This window comes from Opisthorchis viverrini, assembly GCF_000715545.1.
Source record: "Opisthorchis viverrini unplaced genomic scaffold opera_v5_625, whole genome shotgun sequence".
Classification (NCBI taxonomy): Eukaryota; Metazoa; Platyhelminthes; class Trematoda; order Opisthorchiida; family Opisthorchiidae; genus Opisthorchis; species Opisthorchis viverrini.
The window spans coordinates 78,193-97,461 of NW_008752293.1; the positions used below are offsets into that span (position 1 = coordinate 78,193).

Consider the following 19,269-nt stretch of genomic DNA (forward strand, 5'->3'; position numbering starts at 1 on the left):
ACGTGCTTTAATATACGCTGCATCAACTTGCGTTGAAGCAAGTGAGCCAAACAACACCAGCACCGTGTGGCAGCAAATTCACATGGGTTTTTGACTGGTGTAAAAATGGCGTCATTTTATTCAGAAAACTGTCAGTTACATAAGTGAATGACAAGTTCAGGAAACCTGAGCGGCGCTTTCCCTAGGAGCCCTGGATACAACTCACCTTGGCAGAAAGCACTAAAGGAGTTCATTTTGCACTGGTGTTTAGAAAAACTCCATCCGCAAAGACTACGTTGTTCGGTGGATTAGAAATGACAAAAGTGTTGAGGAGGAATACAACATCAATTAGTGCTGCCAGAGTTACACTTTCCAAAATTAGTTCACTCGATAGCATAAATCCTTGGCAAACAAGATTATATCGTGCTTGACAAAACGTTGGTCTTGAATTATGAAGAATTATTTCCACAGTTCACTTGTGCACGCTTGCGGTACATGCAGTTTCCGTGTCTTCATTAAAATTACTTCCATTCACAAGTGATTTATCTTCTGTTTCAGTGAGTGTCTCGACAACCTCAAGACGTTCACTTTTCTTGAGTTCTACCACTTCACACAGTCTCACAGTATGACTGTTTCCGAACAGAGCCCCCCAAAACTAATTTACAATCGTCTTCGTATTCTGAGAATGTTGAGGCCGACGGCAAGTACTTTCGGAACAAGCAAGTGCTACCCAACGATGCACTTGCCATCACAGATTTAAAAAGTGTAGCACATTTAGAAATGTGGCATCCTATTTTACCCACATTATGTAATAAGTGACCGGGATAGCCCCGTGCCTGGAGCCTGCTCACCTACACTAAAGGTTCGTAATTCGATCTCAACCTCACTTTGTCGACTACTACGTAGGTATGTGCAAATTTTCAGTGTCTAACATATGATGACATGTAAAATTGTGCCAAAATGTTGCTGTGTCTAGCAAAATGTTCAGGAAAGCATCTTCAGACACATAAATTAGGTCCCATTTTTCCATCCATTTTTTGCATTCAACAGAAAAAACTTACTACATTCACCAAATTAACGACATTCCCTTGTCTGAATTGGCGTACAAAATTGCGCGAAAATCTCACCTCGCCAATCAGACATCCGTAGATCATTTGGGATAGGTATCTTAACCTGTACAAACAAACCCAGTACTTATCCGGCGGTGCCTTATACAGCTAAATAGTTCGAATATTACTGCCTCCCCTTTGGTCCCAGGTGAGTAAGAATATGTCACCAGTAAGGATCACAATTCATTGTGAACGAGGTAATGGGGCCACTTGCTACCATACCCACTTTGCTTTGACGTAAATTTTAGCACCAAGCAATCAGAATGAATGCGCTCCACAGAGACTACCTCATGTTTCCACCGGTACAGTAGTAAGTACACCGCATTGTAGGTTTTGATGGAACACTACTCAGGTTACTCAGACTACGCATATGAAGGTTAGAGACCCATCGGCCTACGTCACCTCATGGAATAAACTCCGTAAAACAACAGGTCCGCATATATGTGCATGAAACTGTGGTGCAGATGTCGGACAAGTTTGTCCCAAAATCTGATCCATACATGGTGTCGTTTTGGCTCAACCTGTGATTCCCCATAAACGCTCTAATCGATCACCGAAATAAACCCGCCGATGTTTTCTGGGAATACCATATTAGGTGTGGTTCAAAGTATTGTTTTTGTTCCAAAAGGATGCAGCCCCGTCACAACCCGATCGCCTAGGTAGAGTCGTTATACCGTGCCAGATTAAACGTTTTCAGGCAGCTCATTGCTCGATTATTCGAAAAATAATTTTTGTCCTAAACTACATACAAGTCATACACAAGCCTCAATTCTGATTGGTTAGTTGAGCACAATCCAGGAAGTGCGCGCTAATACAAGGACGAGTGAAATGCTTAAAGCACGTAAATCAAAGAAAGACGATTGCCAATGCAAACAAGAAAATAGTATAAAACACTTTGGAGAATTTTTACGGGAGATCTCGCTTCTTTGCTCGCGATATGTATAACTTGACGTCTGTAAGGTGAATACCTAAACTTAGCATCAAAAACGCGCCCACCGTGCTTAAAATGTCTTCTGTCGACCTCTGTTTCTTCAAACAGAATTTTCGCGACCATACACCACTTTTTCAATGGAAGTTTTGGGGAATCTCGACACCCATCTTTTTGGAAATATCAATCCAAACTTAACTGAGTATCCAAGAATTTTCGCACTCGAAACATTAATTTGCTTTCCACTTAGTCAGCCATAGTGTTATGCTGTATATGACTATCAGCAAAAGTGGTGGTGTCTTGTGTAGAAACAAGCCAACGGGAAACTAGGCAGCCGGGTGCCGCGAAAAGCAGTCGTATGTTAAGATACAAATCAAGTGACACGGACCAGCCTACCGTTTGCATGATTTTGGCTTCTGCATGAACCAACTAACGTCTTATATATACATTCAAGCTTTCCCTGCAGCATCTACTTTTATGAATAGCCCATGAGCTAAAGGGTCCCGAGTATTGTGCATTGAGTGAAATTTATCGAGATAACTGATCATAGGGCCAGAATCTCTACCTAGGCGAAACACAAACACCGCAATATTGCCCATTATTCAATGTATTTGAGCGAATTCGCCTTGGACTTTCAGTCATTAGAAGTACGCCAATGAGTCACGGTGGGAGCAGTCACGTGCGAAACTCACCTACAGGTACCTGACGCTAAACCGTTAACTGTAAAAATAGCTTATTCCGGCACGATAAGACCGCCATGTTGGTCAGTTTAGCCCAGTGTTGTTGCCAGTGCAAAGGTAACAATTACGTAATGTGTCAGAAAAAACGCGGGTTTGTAACGAATTATACTCGAGCAAGTTGTGAATAGAGGAAATATAGATTCAGGCGATATTTTCATAAAGCGACTGGGATTAGATATGAAGCTCGCGTTATTGGCAACTGTGGTGTGATGAGGCATGTATGAACGAAATCCGGACGTCAAACCCGAGAGTTCATCGAACGAAACACACGAGGACATATCTCTGATACACATGGAGGCGAGCTCACTGGAGCGAAAACCAAGAACAAGCAAGCTGCCATCGCTACAGTTCTGAAAACAAATTACATAATTCTGGCATCTCGGTATTTATTTTGCGGTTTGTGGCCACGTTAATCACAGCAAAGCAGAGTAAAAGACAATGGAATAAAGAGAAAATCGAAAAGATCAAATGTTATTTTATGCTGGACGAGGTCCAGGAAGACAGGGTGACGACCTGGAAGGGAAGTTAGGCGGCAAAATAAAATGCGTGAGGTATCGTTAATTAGGTAAATTTGTACATAAACTCACGCCTTCCCAGTCGTGTGATGCTTGATGCGATCAGAATGATCAGGTTACGGGCAGGAGGTATTTACAGTTTGGTGGTTTAATATCGATGCAAAGGGATGTCACTTGAGCACAGCTGTCCTGATGTACTGAGCAACTTCCAAATTTAGCTAGATATCGTGCATGCGTGGTCAAAATTTATCAACTTTCGGATTAATAGCAGCAACGCATTGGATGCCCGTGAAACAAAACCGCAAAAATTGGCCTAGTGACAAAGATCTAGAACGTTTTATAATATGATGACACATTCGGCGATTCCACGGAATTTTAATTTTTTTGAAAAGTTCATAGTTTGATGAGGAACTCCTAAGATGCGGGCAACAAATGAGCGCGAATCCGTATCATTTTGCTTGGAAGTCCCAATCTATGTGGTTCTTCGACGGAAGAACCGACAGCCAGAAAATATGAAGAACCGTTAATTCGTAGGATTCAGCACGCCTTCATTGTTTCAACCGAGCGAAACCGGGATTCCGCTTACAAGCCACGCTTCATGAATAAGTAAATGCACGCCGAAACTTCTTGCAGGGCAAAAAACTAGCTTACAGAATCATATATATTTGTGAAATCTTGTTCACCAACGCATCAAACTGATGCTCGATTATGTCAGCCTTCACTAATGGACGCGGCCCCGTTTTGAGGCTCTCAGAATGAAGCATTTAGTTTTGTGGCCTTGAACAGTTCAGAGTAACTCTTGTAAAATCGGGCACCGAAAACTGCTGTCTTGGACGTTTGCTCAAAATGCGTATCCAAACTGCATTAAATAATCTAATTTTGCACACCTGTGATCGCTAATTACGGAAGCATAATTTGCTGCGATTCGTGCGTCAGAATAGTATGATGCGTTACTCTTAAGAAGCGTCAATAAAGAAGTTGTGTAGAGTACTCAGCAAAAATGGAAAACTCTATACGATTAATGATGGCAGAATTATTGTTGATACGGACAATGTTGGAATCTATGTTTCCGCTCCTGTTATTCGAGTGGTAACCATAGGTACACAACATTCACTACTGTCACATACAATCTACTTTTGATAGAATCTGGTTACCTTCTGGAATTGGCGTTGGTCATCTGGTCCCTTCTCAGCGTCACCCTGGGCGAAAATTAAGCAGGATAATTTTCTGTCCAGTCTGGGCATCGTGATCCAACACATATTGGCAGATCACTTTGGGCTGCGAAAATCAATACAAAAGAGGATAACCGAAAGTACGTTACAAAATATTCCTGCTCCAGTTCACGTTAAGCATCATCTGATTCACAGAATGCAAAACTAGACAAAACAGGAAATTAACTGATCTTCGTTTTGGTGTGGACAACTAATGAAAATTTCCAGCCATCAGTAACAGAATTTAACTCATAAACAATGGCATCCCGGCTGAGAAATGTGATATTGAGGCGTATGTGTTTGATATACAAAAACGCTCTTTCTAGAATATGAGCCCTTGTCTCTCTTTGACTCTAGCTACGCTGTAGCAATAACTAAACACGTAAACGTAAAAAAATGCTGCATAAATGACTGTTAGTAATTATCGTTATTCGGGATTGCACGAAATTATATTATGAAAAAAAGTACAGTTTACGTGTCCACATTTATGCAGCTGGAAGTTGATGGAAAGCTTACCTTAGATGGTACTATTTCGCAAAACGTGCTAACGCCAGACTCAAGTACGGCAGCTTTATCGCAATCCGTCTCTGTTAAAGGAAGTTCAAGCTCGTATTTTGTGTAAGAATTAGTCTGGTAAATAGAATACATTTGTTACTGAAAAGCCAAACATCGACCAACCTCCTTCGTTCCACTGACATCCCCATATAGTCCATACCAAATGCGGGGATATAACCCCTCGTTACATGAATTCTGGGCTTTGACAATCAGTTTTTGAAGTTCTTTTGTCGCCAGGTCCTCCGGAGTCAGCGGAATTTTTTCCCCAGCTGAACTGCCAACAGCAAACATGGCCATGTAAGTGAAAAGCAAAAGGGAACCGTTCATGTTCAATGATTGTCCAGAATACAACATGCTTCAATTCTTTTATAGAGTTTTAAATGACAACTAATTATTCACCGCTAATCTTTCGAAATCATACAAACACGATTGCACTGGCCTCGTCCAAACCCATTTTGAGAAAGTAACTCCAAAGAAAAATTATTCAGAGTTGTGTCCATCGTAGTTGACACGTAATTTTGTGCCTTGGTGCACGAATTGCTATACACCACCTATCCATAACATTACGTGTGCATTGTTGCAGTTACGTGTTTGATTATCTGGGAAACGTTTGCGGCGTAAACGCTTAGACAGGAGTTATGTAAAACGAGCTAATTAAACTCACTTCATGATTTCAAACATTGAAAAATTTGTGCAGCATGACAACCTTCAGGGGGACCGAAAAACGTTTGATTGTTTCGCGAAAAACGAAATAATTTCCAATTTCACAATTTGCCCCGAAACGCAGTGTGGATTCTGCAAATGACCTGTTCACAGTGGAATTCTCGGTGAATATCCCATTCGGAATATATTGCCTGAGCGTTCTGAGCGCACGGAATATACAAGCAAGTCGTCGGACTGTTCGATAAACCGGAAACTTCCCGTAGGGACATCCGGAAAGTAACTCACAGTGATTCACCTAGGAGTGTACAATTAGATCTGAATCCAAAATGAAGATTTGATTTTCTGTCTTCTGAATTTTGTTTCGCAATTTTAGATAATCATATTCGGCGAACCACACATCGGGATGTAGAATACTGATAGGGTTTACAAGGAAATTTTATCCGATCATCAAATTCAGTTTACCACACATCATTTTCTCTGCCTTCAGATGACAGCGTTACGCACCTTTGGGATATGGTCTGTCGCTGGACTACATTTCGTCCCTTAACACCAGTTGATATGAACAAAACCGTTTGACCGGTGGCCTGAGTATTCTTTGCAATGAATGGGACCTTTTACATCCGGCCCACTGTCGATTTTGGGCATGTGGTCATCTGAAATTACGACCCGTAATTTATTGACTCATTCTGCCTTTCCTCTCATTCTTGACCGGTTGAAACGTCAGTGGGTCAGTCATTGTTTCATGTACTTTATGGTTTCACACATTGATGACTGAACCAATGGAATATCCTGAAGGAAGTTTCCACTGTTCAACGATCAGTAATCAAGTCCAAAGATATTGGCCATTCCTATTTGTCTTACGGATGATAGTAACACGATGCACGTTCCAGTAATTGTCGCAGTATTACTAGCCGACAAACAGATTCAAACTGAGGTTTGCACGTTCCATTACGCCATCGACGGAGGCATGTTTTCGTTCGGTGGTCAATCAAGCGACAATAAGCTGGCCATTGTTGCCCCTTTCGTGATTGGTTGCTCAACAAGCCCGATTATTGCAGAATAATGTCTGGCATTTCGGGGGACGCAAGAACTATTGACACTTACATCATTCAAATTTACGACTGACGATTCCCTGCTTCAGCTACTTGTAGTTTATTAGGCCGCGACAGTTTTTCGTCCCATGGTCTTTGAAATTCGCATTCAAACCTGTTTCCCATGCAGTCAACTGAATAACCAGATCGGCCGCATCGAGAACGATAGCGCAATGACTATTTCGGCGCAGAATTCTCGTCGAGGTTTAACTTCAAGTTTTACCATCACATAATCAGCCTCGTTACAGATACGGTGATACGCCGCGACTCCCAGCCCAAGCACAAGAAAGAACGTCGTAATCGTTCTTGTTTGGAGAAATTATGTCCAACCCTTCATAACCGTGCAAAAGCATTCATAGCTCTCGCGGAAACCAGGGAAGTAATGCAGAGTTATCTACGTCGTGTGTTCCTACGCTGGAATTTGTTGACCGCATGGTTACATTCATGAGGTCAAGCGCGTAGTTTCGGTCTAGTCTTTCTTCAACAGATACCGACTGCTGACATGGCCGTGTACGTTTGCTTCATGAAAACGTGTCCACATTTACACGAAGCTCTCACGCTGAATCTCGAGAGGACTGGCACGAATAAATCTCTATTATTTGGCAGTCGTGATGAACCATCTTGATCATAACAAACCGTAAGCGCGAAATTCACGAAAGTTTCTGATAATTCATCGTTCGATAAGTGAATACAGACACCCTCAAATGGATTTTGCTATGTACCACAGCAATGTTTAGTATGTGGAACTGATTGTGACATTCTTGCGTTTACCGATGATTGGCGAACTTGTAATATTTCCGAAGGCACTGGCATTTATGGGTGCCCGCAATAGGAAACGGCTGCTCCTGAGTATTGAATCGATGAATTAAGCCACATTGCGGAGTCAAAATTTCTGGAGAGCAAATTTCCTGTGCAGTCACTTCTGCCGTGATCCTTATTCAATATACACGCTCAGGTTGGAGTAATCACACATTTATATCATGCAATCGGCGCGTCGCAATCCTGCAGCATTCTGGCACAAGTACTTTGGGATTTCGAGCGGGGAATGAACGCATTTGTGACACCTAACCCTCGCAATTTGACTGGTTTTCCATTTAATGCTGCTTTGAATGAATAAATTCTAATAGACGAATGTGATCGGTCGGATAATCTCAGAGTCGCAAAAGATTCGCGGATGATGAAACTAACGTGAAAACAACGTGGATATGATGTTTATTCACCCGAAAACAACGTTCGCATTACATTGTGAAAATTATGGTCAGAATATCCAAATGGAGGGTCGATGAGATTCCAACTAATTAGGTGCACATCACATCATCGAATAAGAACTGGGTTTTGTTTGTGCAGTTTCAGGTAACTGTTTCAAATGATCTACGGATGTGGGATGCGTGAGGTGGGATTTTCGCACAGATTTATTGTCAATTCAGAGAAGGCAACGTCGTTAAATTGGTGAATTTATTATACGACCGTTCTGATGAATGCAAAAAATGGACGGAATAGTATCACATGAGCTGGGTGTTTAGTTGCTTCCTTGAATATTTCGTTAGACGCGGTAATAGTATGGTCGAATTTCCAAACTCATCATATAATGGATATTGCCAGTTGGCCCATGCCCAGAATAGCTGTCGACATACTCAGGTTGAGATCGAATTACGAACACTTAGTTTACTGAGCACGCCTCCAAACACCTCAACACGTTCCAACACGAGGTGGACGGCGACTCCTTAATGAACCGATGCAAAATTATCACCGTGATCAGAACACGTCTGATCCCCGATGGTGACTATCGGGGTGACTATTGAAAACATCCGCCACTGACTAAATTTCTGTCGCATTAGCATACTGACCACCAATTTCACGTGAGAGGCTCACGAAGGGTGAGGCAATGAATCTGAGTGTCTGAAGTGAATTTTTAGGCCTGATTTGAGAAAAGAGTAATTTAAAATAGGTGTAGATTTGAACGTGGGTTGTTGGACAAATGAAACGTGTGCGTGTTTTATGGACGATCAGGCTAGGTGTGGACGTATGGAAGTCAGTGAGAATAGCATTGTAGTAAGATATTTATTAAATGGGGAGTTATCCTGAAGTCTGACGGCATGGTAGTTACACGATTAAAACTCTCGCATGCCAGAGTTGCAGAATCGTGGTACTCGAGATTTAACGACAATTTCCAATGAAAATTAGAGCCATCTAAAATAACACCAGTCTACTAGAGCCGCCATCAATCTATGGGTGTATAGAGTGGGCGGTTTTGCGAGAAGCGCGTCTCCATAACAGGTCATTCAATATCCACCAGAATTCCTTGAACATTTCCGAAAGGAACATGAAATCGGTGCTCCTCAGGCCTATTGTTAATGGAAACAACTGAAGTATGGATTCCAACAGGGTGTAAACACGTTGTCAGACGTTGTCAGTGGCTTCAATGAATCAGGTCGCCGTTCGTGAACATTAACCACGTTCATCTAGCACTTGATCATCCGGAACTCCAGTGATGCGTCTCAACAAGCAGTTATGGCATTCACTGGCATTTTCGAGGATCTTGCAGAAGTTCACTTGCCAGTTTATCAGTGATTGTGTGGAGTGTCAATTAACCGGAGATCTGGATCTAATCCCATCTACTAATCTATTCCACAGTCATATTGCTCGCCAGCTGTGAAAATATGAATGAGCGTACGCCATTTTACAAACTGATCGGCAGGAATAGTAGAACACGATGTTCCATGCTTGAGTTTATGATCAGTTTATTTTGTCTGGCAAAGCACCAGGGACGTGTGCCAGTCGGATGCTGCACTTAGTCGACGAATGATGACGGGTGGAAATTATTCAGGAGGGAACGAACCAAGCTGATTCTGTCAGGCAGCTTTACGCATCCTCCAGTTTGGCCCCGTTACAACCGTTTCTGGAAAGCAGGCATCAGTAAACTCTCAGTCACACGGACCCAGCATTCACACAAAACCGAACCAAATGTGAAGTCAATTCTCGTGGTTTCTCTGTCTGGAAACGGTCATGATTTGAGACTTTCTGTGAAGTGGTAGACCTCAAGAGAAATAGGCGACTTGAGGTTGTCGAGATACCCACTGAAAGGGAAGATAAATCATTTGTTTATCATAAACCTCGACAGGAGACTCTGTTAAACGGTCGCCTTAACCAATAATTCCACTATCCCGAAATTATTGAGATTAATGAAGGGGCGAAACCGCATGAACTGCAAGAGTATGCGAGTGAATAGCGTGTAGAGTATCTCGCCAAGTTCACGACCTCCAATTTGTCAAGCGCGGTACGTTTCAGTTTATCAGACCCAATGAAGCAAGGCGTTTCATTGTCCAGACAAGTTTTTTCTCCTGCGACAAACAGGTCCATAGTCAGCATTGGTACATCAATGCTCATCGGTCAAATGATGCACAAGTGAAATACTTTCCACAGCGGGTTGATTACAAGAGCGTTGGCATGATGATATTATGAGTAGTAACATGAAAAATGGAGCGTTTAGGATGTTGCCTCAGATAAGTGCCGCTTGTGATTGTACAACCGCCGACCCTATCATGGACCACATGAAAACTGTACGCTGTACTTCTTTTGCAGCACGGATGTACACAGATCCTTGATGGGATAGTCGTGGTTCAATCATTTATTGTATCGTTGCGTATATGAAATCCATCTGTGGCCCCAGTAATTTCCAGGTGCTAGATCAATTATTGCTTCACCCACCCGTTTTCATCAAATTATGTGTAATGCCTTACCACTTTGCGTCCTCTGCACTCTGAGCTCTACATGGCATTGCAGGTTTAAGAATTTACGAATGAAGTTTGTCGAACACATCCGTGAAACTGACTTTTCCTTTACACTGTGTTTCGCTTGCTCTGTGTACAAGAACCAGAACGGTGTTACATGTGTCTTGCAGTTTTTTTTTCAATTAAAGTGATTCTGGATTAGAAAAAGTGGATCGACTGCAGCAAATTAGCAAAACTGAGAAAATCTAATGAAATAAAACGGTTTTTAATAATTTCCCGATTCCCGGGGATTGGCAGATTGCCTGTTTTATTTTATACTCCAATTTTTTTCAATTGCAAAACTAGTTTGTGCGCTCCTGCAGCTCCGACTCCATTTTTTTTAGTTAGTTATCATCAAGGAAGAATGAGTTACCTCCGGATTCGATTGGAAGACGTGTGACAAATGAAATTTGTATAGATTCGCCGACCCATCCAAATTTGCCGACATTTTTCAGGCACCCTAAGGGCTCCTTGACCAGGTTGCACTGACAGGTTTGAATAGGTTAGTAGATGGGACTTTACATTCCAGATTTTTCGATTAGATCCAGATCTCCGGTTAATTGACACTCCACACAATCACTGATAAACTGGCAAGTGAACTTCTGCAAGATCCTCGAAAATGCCAGTGAATGCCATAACTGCTTGTTGAGACGCATCACTGGAGTTCCGGATGATCAAGTGCTAGATGAACGTGGTTAATGTTCACGAACGGCGACCTGATTCATTGAAGCCACTGACAACGTAAGACAAGGTGTATAGACCTTGTTGGAATTTGTACCTTAGCGGTTTCTACAAACAATAGGCTTGATGTGCACCGATTTCATGCCCCTTTCGGAAATGTTCAAGGAATTCTGATGGACATTGAATGGCCTTTCATGGAGAAGCGCTCCACGCGAAATCTCTGTTCATCCCATCCTGGGCCACCACTTATAACTACATGTGAAAAACCGTATTTTGTCTTCTACACATTCACACCCATAGATTGATGGCGGCTCTAGTAGACTGGTGTTATTTTAGATGGCTCTAATTTTCATTGGAAATTGTCGTTAAATCTCGAGTACCACGATTCTGCAACTCTGGCATGCGAGAGTTTTAATCGTGTAACTACCATGCCGTCAGACTTCAGGATAACTCCCCATTTAATAAATATCTTACTACAATGCTATTCTCACTGACTTCCATACGTCCACACCTAGCCTGATCGTCCATAAAACACGCACACGTTTCATTTGTCCAACAACCCACGTTCAAATCTACACCTATTTTAAATTACTCTTTTCTCAAATCAGGCCTAAAAATTCACTTCAGACACTCAGATTCATTGCCTCACCCTTCGTGAGCCTCTCACGTGAAATTGGTGGTCAGTATGCTAATGCGACAGAAATTTAGTCAGTGGCGGATGTTTTCAATAGTCACCCCGATAGTCACCATCGGGGATCAGACGTGTTCTGATCACGGTGATAATTTTGCATCGGTTCATTAAGGAGTCGCCGTCCACCTCGTGTTGGAACGTGTTGAGGTGTTTGGAGGCGTGCTCAGTAAACTAAGTGTTCGTAATTCGATCTCAACCTGAGTATGTCGACAGCTATTCTGGGCATGGGCCAACTGGCAATATCCATTATATGATGAGTTTGGAAATTCGACCATACTATTACCGCGTCTAACGAAATATTCAAGGAAGCAACTAAACACCCAGCTCATGTGATACTATTCCGTCCATTTTTTGCATTCATCAGAACGGTCGTATAATAAATTCACCAATTTAACGACGTTGCCTTCTCTGAATTGACAATAAATCTGTGCGAAAATCCCACCTCACGCATCCCACATCCGTAGATCATTTGAAACAGTTACCTGAAACTGCACAAACAAAATCCAGTTGTCATTCGGCGATGCCATATGCACTTGAATAATTGAAATCTCATCGACTCTCCATTTGGTGTCCGATTGGTCAGGAGTTTTTGTCAATAAGATTCACGATTTATTCCGAAAGTGATGATTGTGTGACCCGGCACCATATTCACGTTTTTTTGATGGAAATTTCATCATCTGCGAGGGTCTGACCGATCACATTCGTCTATTAGAATTTATTCACTTTAGGCGGCATTGAGTGGAAGACCATTCAAAGCGCGAGGGTTAGGGGTTTCAAATTGGGTTCATTCCCCACACGAAATCCCATAGAAATGCGGATGTCTGCTGCTTGCGTGCGAAGCTGATTATGTGACGGTAAATATTGAAGTTAAACCTCGATAAGAAAGCTGCGCCGAAATCGTCACTACGCCATCAATCTCGACGGGGTCGCTCTGGTTATTCAGCTGATTGCATAATAATTTGGTGTGAAGGCGAGTTCCAAAGAGATTAAAACGATTTCTCCGAGGATGACCTTCAAATTCGTGTGACAACCTGTCTCTTCTTGGAAAAGTACATTCGAATCCCGCAAACACATATACGTAGAACAACAAACTGTTGGCTGTGTGGTTCACAATAAAGCGTCCCGCAACTCTCGGACACATTGATATTTCCACCCTATCTGGCGGCGAACGGTAGCAAATGCACGTCCGAATTGAAGAAAACATAATGGTGCTTCATGCTTCTCAATCTATCGAGAGTTGAGTGATTGAAGTGTGCTAAAGAATAAAATCTTTGTCACAAAATCTCTTCTCCACATCTCACTGCATGCAGTCAACTACATTCGTCCTCCAGATCCGTAAGCCCCTGGTTTCTGTCATGTGTTCCCCATAGTTAGCGAACCATAACTTAAGTACTATCAGTGATGCATCACCTTGACGCATAGGTCATTTTCTCTCAGACATCACTGGTCGGAGTTCGGGGTTTCTCCCCTCAACTGCTGACTAAAGAATAAAATCTTTGTCACAAAATCTCTTCTCCACATCTCACTGCATGCAGTCAACTACATTCGTCCTCCAGATCCGTAAGCCCCTGGTTTCTGTCATGTGTTCCCCATAGTTAGCGAACCATAACTTAAGTACTATCAGTGATGCATCACCTTGACGCATAGGTCATTTTCCCTCAGACATCACTGGTCGGAGTTCGGGATTTCTCCCCTGCAACTGTTGAACCAAACCATGGGACGAAAAACTGTCGCCGCCTGATAAACTACATGATCATTTTAAATCGCTCGCCAAGTAACTGAAGCCGGGAATCATCTCTTTGGAATTTGAATGAAATGGGTGAAACTAGTTCTTGCGTCACTCGAAATGCTAGAGTCTAATCTGCACTAATCAAGCCGGTTGGGCAACTAATCACAAAAGGGACAGCAGAGCCCAGCTTCTCAATGTATGTATGAAGATAGTTTGCATGCGGTGCATCCCAGTGTAGTCCATGGGATTTAATGTTACTTGATTGAAAACCGAAACAACACATAATGTCGTGGATGGTGTAATGGAAGGTCCAAACCTCAGTTCGAATCTGTTTGCTCGCTACTGATACTGCGACAGTTACTGAGACTTGCGTCTTTTTGATATCAAACAGAAGGCGAATATGAATGACCAATATCTTGGAACTTGATTATTGATCGTTGAACAATGGAAACGCCCCATTGTGTCATCCATCGGTTCAGTCTAATAGTGTGATACCATAAATTACGTGAAGCAATGACTAACCCTCGGATGCTTCAACTGGGCAAGAACGGGGAGTGAGGCATAATGCGTCAATAAATTATAGGCCGGAATTTTAGATGAGTACATGCCCAAAGTCGACAGTGGTCCAGATGTAAAATTCCGCATTGATTGCAAGGAATACTCAGGCCGCAAGTCAAATGTCGACTCCGGAAAAACAATCAACTGCCAAAGCTCTTACTCAACATTCCCTGCTGGCAGCAGAAACTCGGTGGACATTCTCAGGTTAATTCACTGAATACAGCACGGTCAACCAATCCGTATGATGTCCGGTGGCGGTCTGCACTACTTTCCCGCTAAGCACTCCAGACCGTTGCGATCACCTCAGCGAGTGTTAAGGGACAAAATCAGGCCCATTGATAGGCCATATCCAGAAAGTGCGTCAAGTAGTCACTGGAAGGCAGGGAAAATGATGTGTGGTTAACTAAATTTAATGGTCGGATAATGTTTCCTCTTAAACCCTATCGATGTGTCTTTGAACTAAATAAGAATGTCCGAAATTGTAACCGAATGCAACGAAGACAGGAAAGCAAATCTTTATTTTGTGGTCAGATCTGATTGAACACACCTAGTGTGAGTCACTTTTCGGATGCCCCGACTAGGGTTTTCAAGTTTCTCGAAGAGTCCGACAACGTATATTCAATGCGCTCAAACCGCTCAAGCAATGTATTCACCGAGAGTTTAATTGTGAACAGATTAGTTGCAGAATCCACACCTCATTCCCTGAAGATTTTCATGCTGCACTTTCAATGTTATGTTTGAAATCATGAAGTGACTTTAATTAGCTCATTTTACATAACTCCTGTCTAGGCGTTTACGCCGCAAACGTCTCCCAGATAATCAAACACGTAACTGCAACAATGCACACGTAACATCATGGATAGATGGTGTATAGACATTCGTGCACTAACGCACAAAATTACGTGTCAACTACGATGGACACAACTCTGAATAATTTTTCTTTGGAGTTAATTTCTCTAATTGGATTTGGGTGAGGCCAGTCTGATCGTGTTTGTATAATCTCGAAAAATTGGCGGTGAATAATTAGTTGTCATTTCGAACTCTATGAAATAATTGAAGCATGTTGTATTCTAGACAATCATCGACCATGAACAGTTCCATTTTGCTTTTCACTTTCATGGCCATGTTTGCTGCTAGCAGTTAAGCCGGGGAAAAATCCCACTGACGCCGGAGGACATGGCGACAGAAGAAGTTGGAAGACTGATTGTCAAAGGCCAGAATGCATGCAACAGCGGGTTAGATAGCACCAAATGGTTTGGAGTGTCTGGCGGTGTCAGTGGAACGAAGGAGGTTGGTTGATGTTTACCTTTTCAGTAACGAGTCTTCTATTTACCAGCCCAATTCTCACACAAAATACGAGCTTGAACTTCCCTTAGGAGAGACAGATTGCGATAAAGCTGCCGTAACTGCGTCCGGCAGTGGCTCAGGTTGCCAGCTGTTATCAACTAAGGTAAGCTTTCCTTCCTCTTCCAGCTGCATAAATGTGGACACGTAAACTGTACTTTTTATCGTAACATGATTTCGTGTAATTCCTGATAACAATAATTCCCAGTAGTCATTCATGCCGCAATTTTTACATTCACGTGTTAGATACTGCATCATCTTGGAGCTCCCCAGTAGACGGGATTGCTCAGAAACTAAACTGCAAGATTTTGACAGTTCACGCAAACCTGTCAGATGAATCGGGTTCCAAACAACGCACTCCATCTGTGTTGAATGTATACTTTTACACAGCATGGATCGGAGAGACATTTGGCTCTCCTACGGTCATTGATCAGTTCCAATCACAGCGCAGATAAGGCCAAACGGAGTAAAGACCTCATATTCTAAAATGAACGCCTTTGTATATCAAACACATCCACAAGTGGAAAACTCCTCAATACCACACTTCTCACCCGGGATGCCAATGTTTATTAGTCACATTTATTTTTATTGAAAACCGGAAATTTTCACCCGTGCTACACTTCGAATTGAAGATCACTTGGTTTCAGGTTTTGCTTTCTTTTTCGTTCTGTGGATCAAATTATGCACAACGTGGACTAGAGCATGAAAATTTTGTAACGTACTTTCGAGTTTATTCTTTTATATTGATTTTCGCAGCCCAAGGTGATCTGTCAATATGTGTTGGATCACGATGCCCTGTCTGGAGCGGAAATTATCTCGGTTAATTTTCGCCCAGCTTGACACTGGGAAGGGACCAGACGACCAACCCCAATTCTAGAAGGTAAACAAGCTTCATCAAAAGTAAATTGTTTGTGACAGTGTTGAAGTTTGTGTATATATGTTTACTACTCGGGTAACAAGAGGGAAAACATAGATTCCAACATTGTTCATATCAGCATTAATTCTGCCATCATTACTCGCACGGAGTTTTCCATTTTTGTTAAGTACTCTACAAAATTTTTTGTTGATGCTTCTTAAGAGTACGCATCATAGTATTCTGACGCACGAACGGCAGCAAAGTATGCTTCAGCGACTGAATGCTTCATTCTGGGAACTTCAACAAGGGGCCGTGTTCAATTGTAAAGGCTGACATAATCGAGCTTCAGTTTGATTCGTTCATAAACAGTATTTCACAAATATATACATGATTCTGTAAGCTAGTTGTTTGCCCTGAAAGAAGTCTCGGCATGCATTTACTGACTCATGTAGCGTGTCTTGTAAGTGAAATTCCGGTTTTGTTTTGCTTTAATTTGCCGTGATTTAGTCATTCTTGCTTACACTTCGGTTTCTCAGAGCGTCTACGTCTTGATGAGGACGCACATTTATTAGAACAGCGTTTCTCTTGTCCGCTGATGAAAGCGACGCTATGATTTCTGGGTGTGGTGTTATTAGCTGCTACGCTTACTTTGTCGGATATCTGGCATTTCGCGTTCGGAAATACCATATGTCCAGTGTGAATCATTTCCAGCTATAACTTCCTTTTAGCTCTGTTCAACTTGATATGTGGTTGCTTTTCACCTCAGTCCATTGGTAACCAGTATGATACTTGGCAGTTACGCCAAGCCACTTTGAAAAGCTGGTCCTTATCTCTTTTGGGTCACGGGTAGTGCGCATCAAGGGAGTTCTCTAGAGGCGCTATTTATAGAAAATGTAAACTGTCCTACGGGAAACACGGAGGTCTATTTCTCATTTCTTTAATGCGCTCGTTGAAACAATAAAGGCGTGCTGAATCCTACGAATTGAGGGTGTGAGCGTTACCGGTCCTTCATATCTTCTGGCTGTCTGTTCTTCCGTCGCACAACTACAAGAATCGGGATTTCCGAGCAAAATAATACGGATTCGCGCTCATTTGTTGCTGCCATTTTAGGAATCTTAATGACAAGGAACAGGCATTTGTTGAGAGTTCCTCATCAAACTATGAACTTTTCAAAAAAATTAAAATTCCGTGGAATCGCCGAATTTGTCATTATACTATAAAACGTTCTAGAACTTTGTCACTGGGCCGATTTTTGCGGTTTTGTTTCACGAACATCCAATGCGTTGCTGCTATTAATCCAAAAGTTGAAAAAATTTTGACCGCACGTGCACGAAAGCTAGCTAAATTGGGAATTTGCTCAGTACACCAGGACAGCTGTGCTCAAGTAACAGCCCTTTGCATCGATAGTAAACCTCCAGTCTGTAAATACCTTCTGCCCGCAACCTGATCACTCTGATCGCATCAAGCATCACACGACTGGGAAGGCGTACGTTCATGTACAAATTTACTCAATCAACGACACACAGTTGCAACAATCTCCCGCATTTTATTTTACTGCCTAATTTCCCTTCCAGGTCATCACCCTGTCTTTCTGGACCTCGTCCGGCATAAAATAACATTTGATCTTTTCGATTTCCTCTTTCTTTCACTGTCTTTTACTCTGTTTTGTTGTGATTAGCGTGGCCACAAACCACAAAATAAATACCAAGATGCCAGAATTATCCAATTTGTTTTCAAAACTGTAGCGATGACAGCTTGCTTGTTCTTGGTTTTTGCTTTGGTGGGCTCGCCTCCATGTGTATCAGAGAAATGTCCTCGTGTGTTTCGTTCGATGAACTGTCGGGTTTGACGTCCGGATTTCGTTCATACAGGCCTCATCACACCACAGTTGCCAATAACGCGAGCTTCATATCTAATCCCAGTCGCTTTATTAAAATATCGCCTGATTCTAGATTTCCTCTATTCACAAATTGCTCGAGTGTAATTCGTTACAAAACCGCATGTTTTCTTGCATGTTACGTATTTGTTATCTTTGTACTGGCAGCAACACATGCCTTGTGGTGTCGGCTCTAGGCTAAACTGGACCATACTTGCTTTATAATGTAGTAAGTCCAGAGCAAATCGTCTACGGGGTCCTGATATGGCGGTCATTCTTACAGCTAACGGCTTAGTGACGGGTACCCGTGAACGAGTTTTACACGTGATTGCTCCCATCACGACGCATTGGCGTTTTTCTAATAACTGAAAAGCTAGGGTAGATTTGTTCAAATACTTGGGATACGTGGGAATCTTGCGGCGTTCTATTATCGCGTCGGAAGAACGTTGAGATTCTGATGAATTATTTCAATAATTATCTCAATCCACAATAGTAGAGACTCTCCAACACAGGAGATATCCATAGACGTAGATGGTGTAAGGAAAAATGGTATACATATATAATACGGTAGTCGATTCATGCAGAATCTAAGATCAAGCAAACGGTAGGCTGGTCCGAGTCACTTGATTCGTACCCTAACATACGACTGCTCCCCGCGGCACCCGGCTGCCTAGTAGAGTTTGCATCAATGGCACTCCGTTGGCCCGTTTCTTCACAGGACACTACTACTTTTGCTGACAGTCATACACGGCGTAAATCTATGGTTGACTAATATACTGACAGTCATACACAGCGTAAAACTATGGTTGACTAATATGAAAACAAATTAATGTTTCGAGTGCAAAAATTCTTGAATACTTTGTTACGTTTGGATTGATATTTCCGAAAAGACGGGTGTCGGGATTCCTCCTAACTTTTTTTGAAAAAACTGCGAAAACTCTGTTTGAAGAAACAGAGATCGACGGAAGACATT

The 19,269-nt window shown here is 42.3% G+C and overlaps 1 protein-coding gene across 1 annotated transcript in view; it reads right to left on the reverse strand.

Moving 5' to 3' along the window:
- T265_15592 (hypothetical protein) overlaps positions 1 to 19,269 on the reverse strand; it is a gene marked incomplete at both ends in the record, with an annotated part of 100,930 nt that overhangs the window by 71,393 nt on the left and 10,268 nt on the right. The window contains one exon of the mRNA XM_009178693.1: positions 4,999 to 5,112. Coding sequence (XP_009176957.1) covers positions 4,999 to 5,112 — 114 coding nt within the window. The remainder of the gene's footprint in view (positions 1 to 4,998; positions 5,113 to 19,269) is intronic.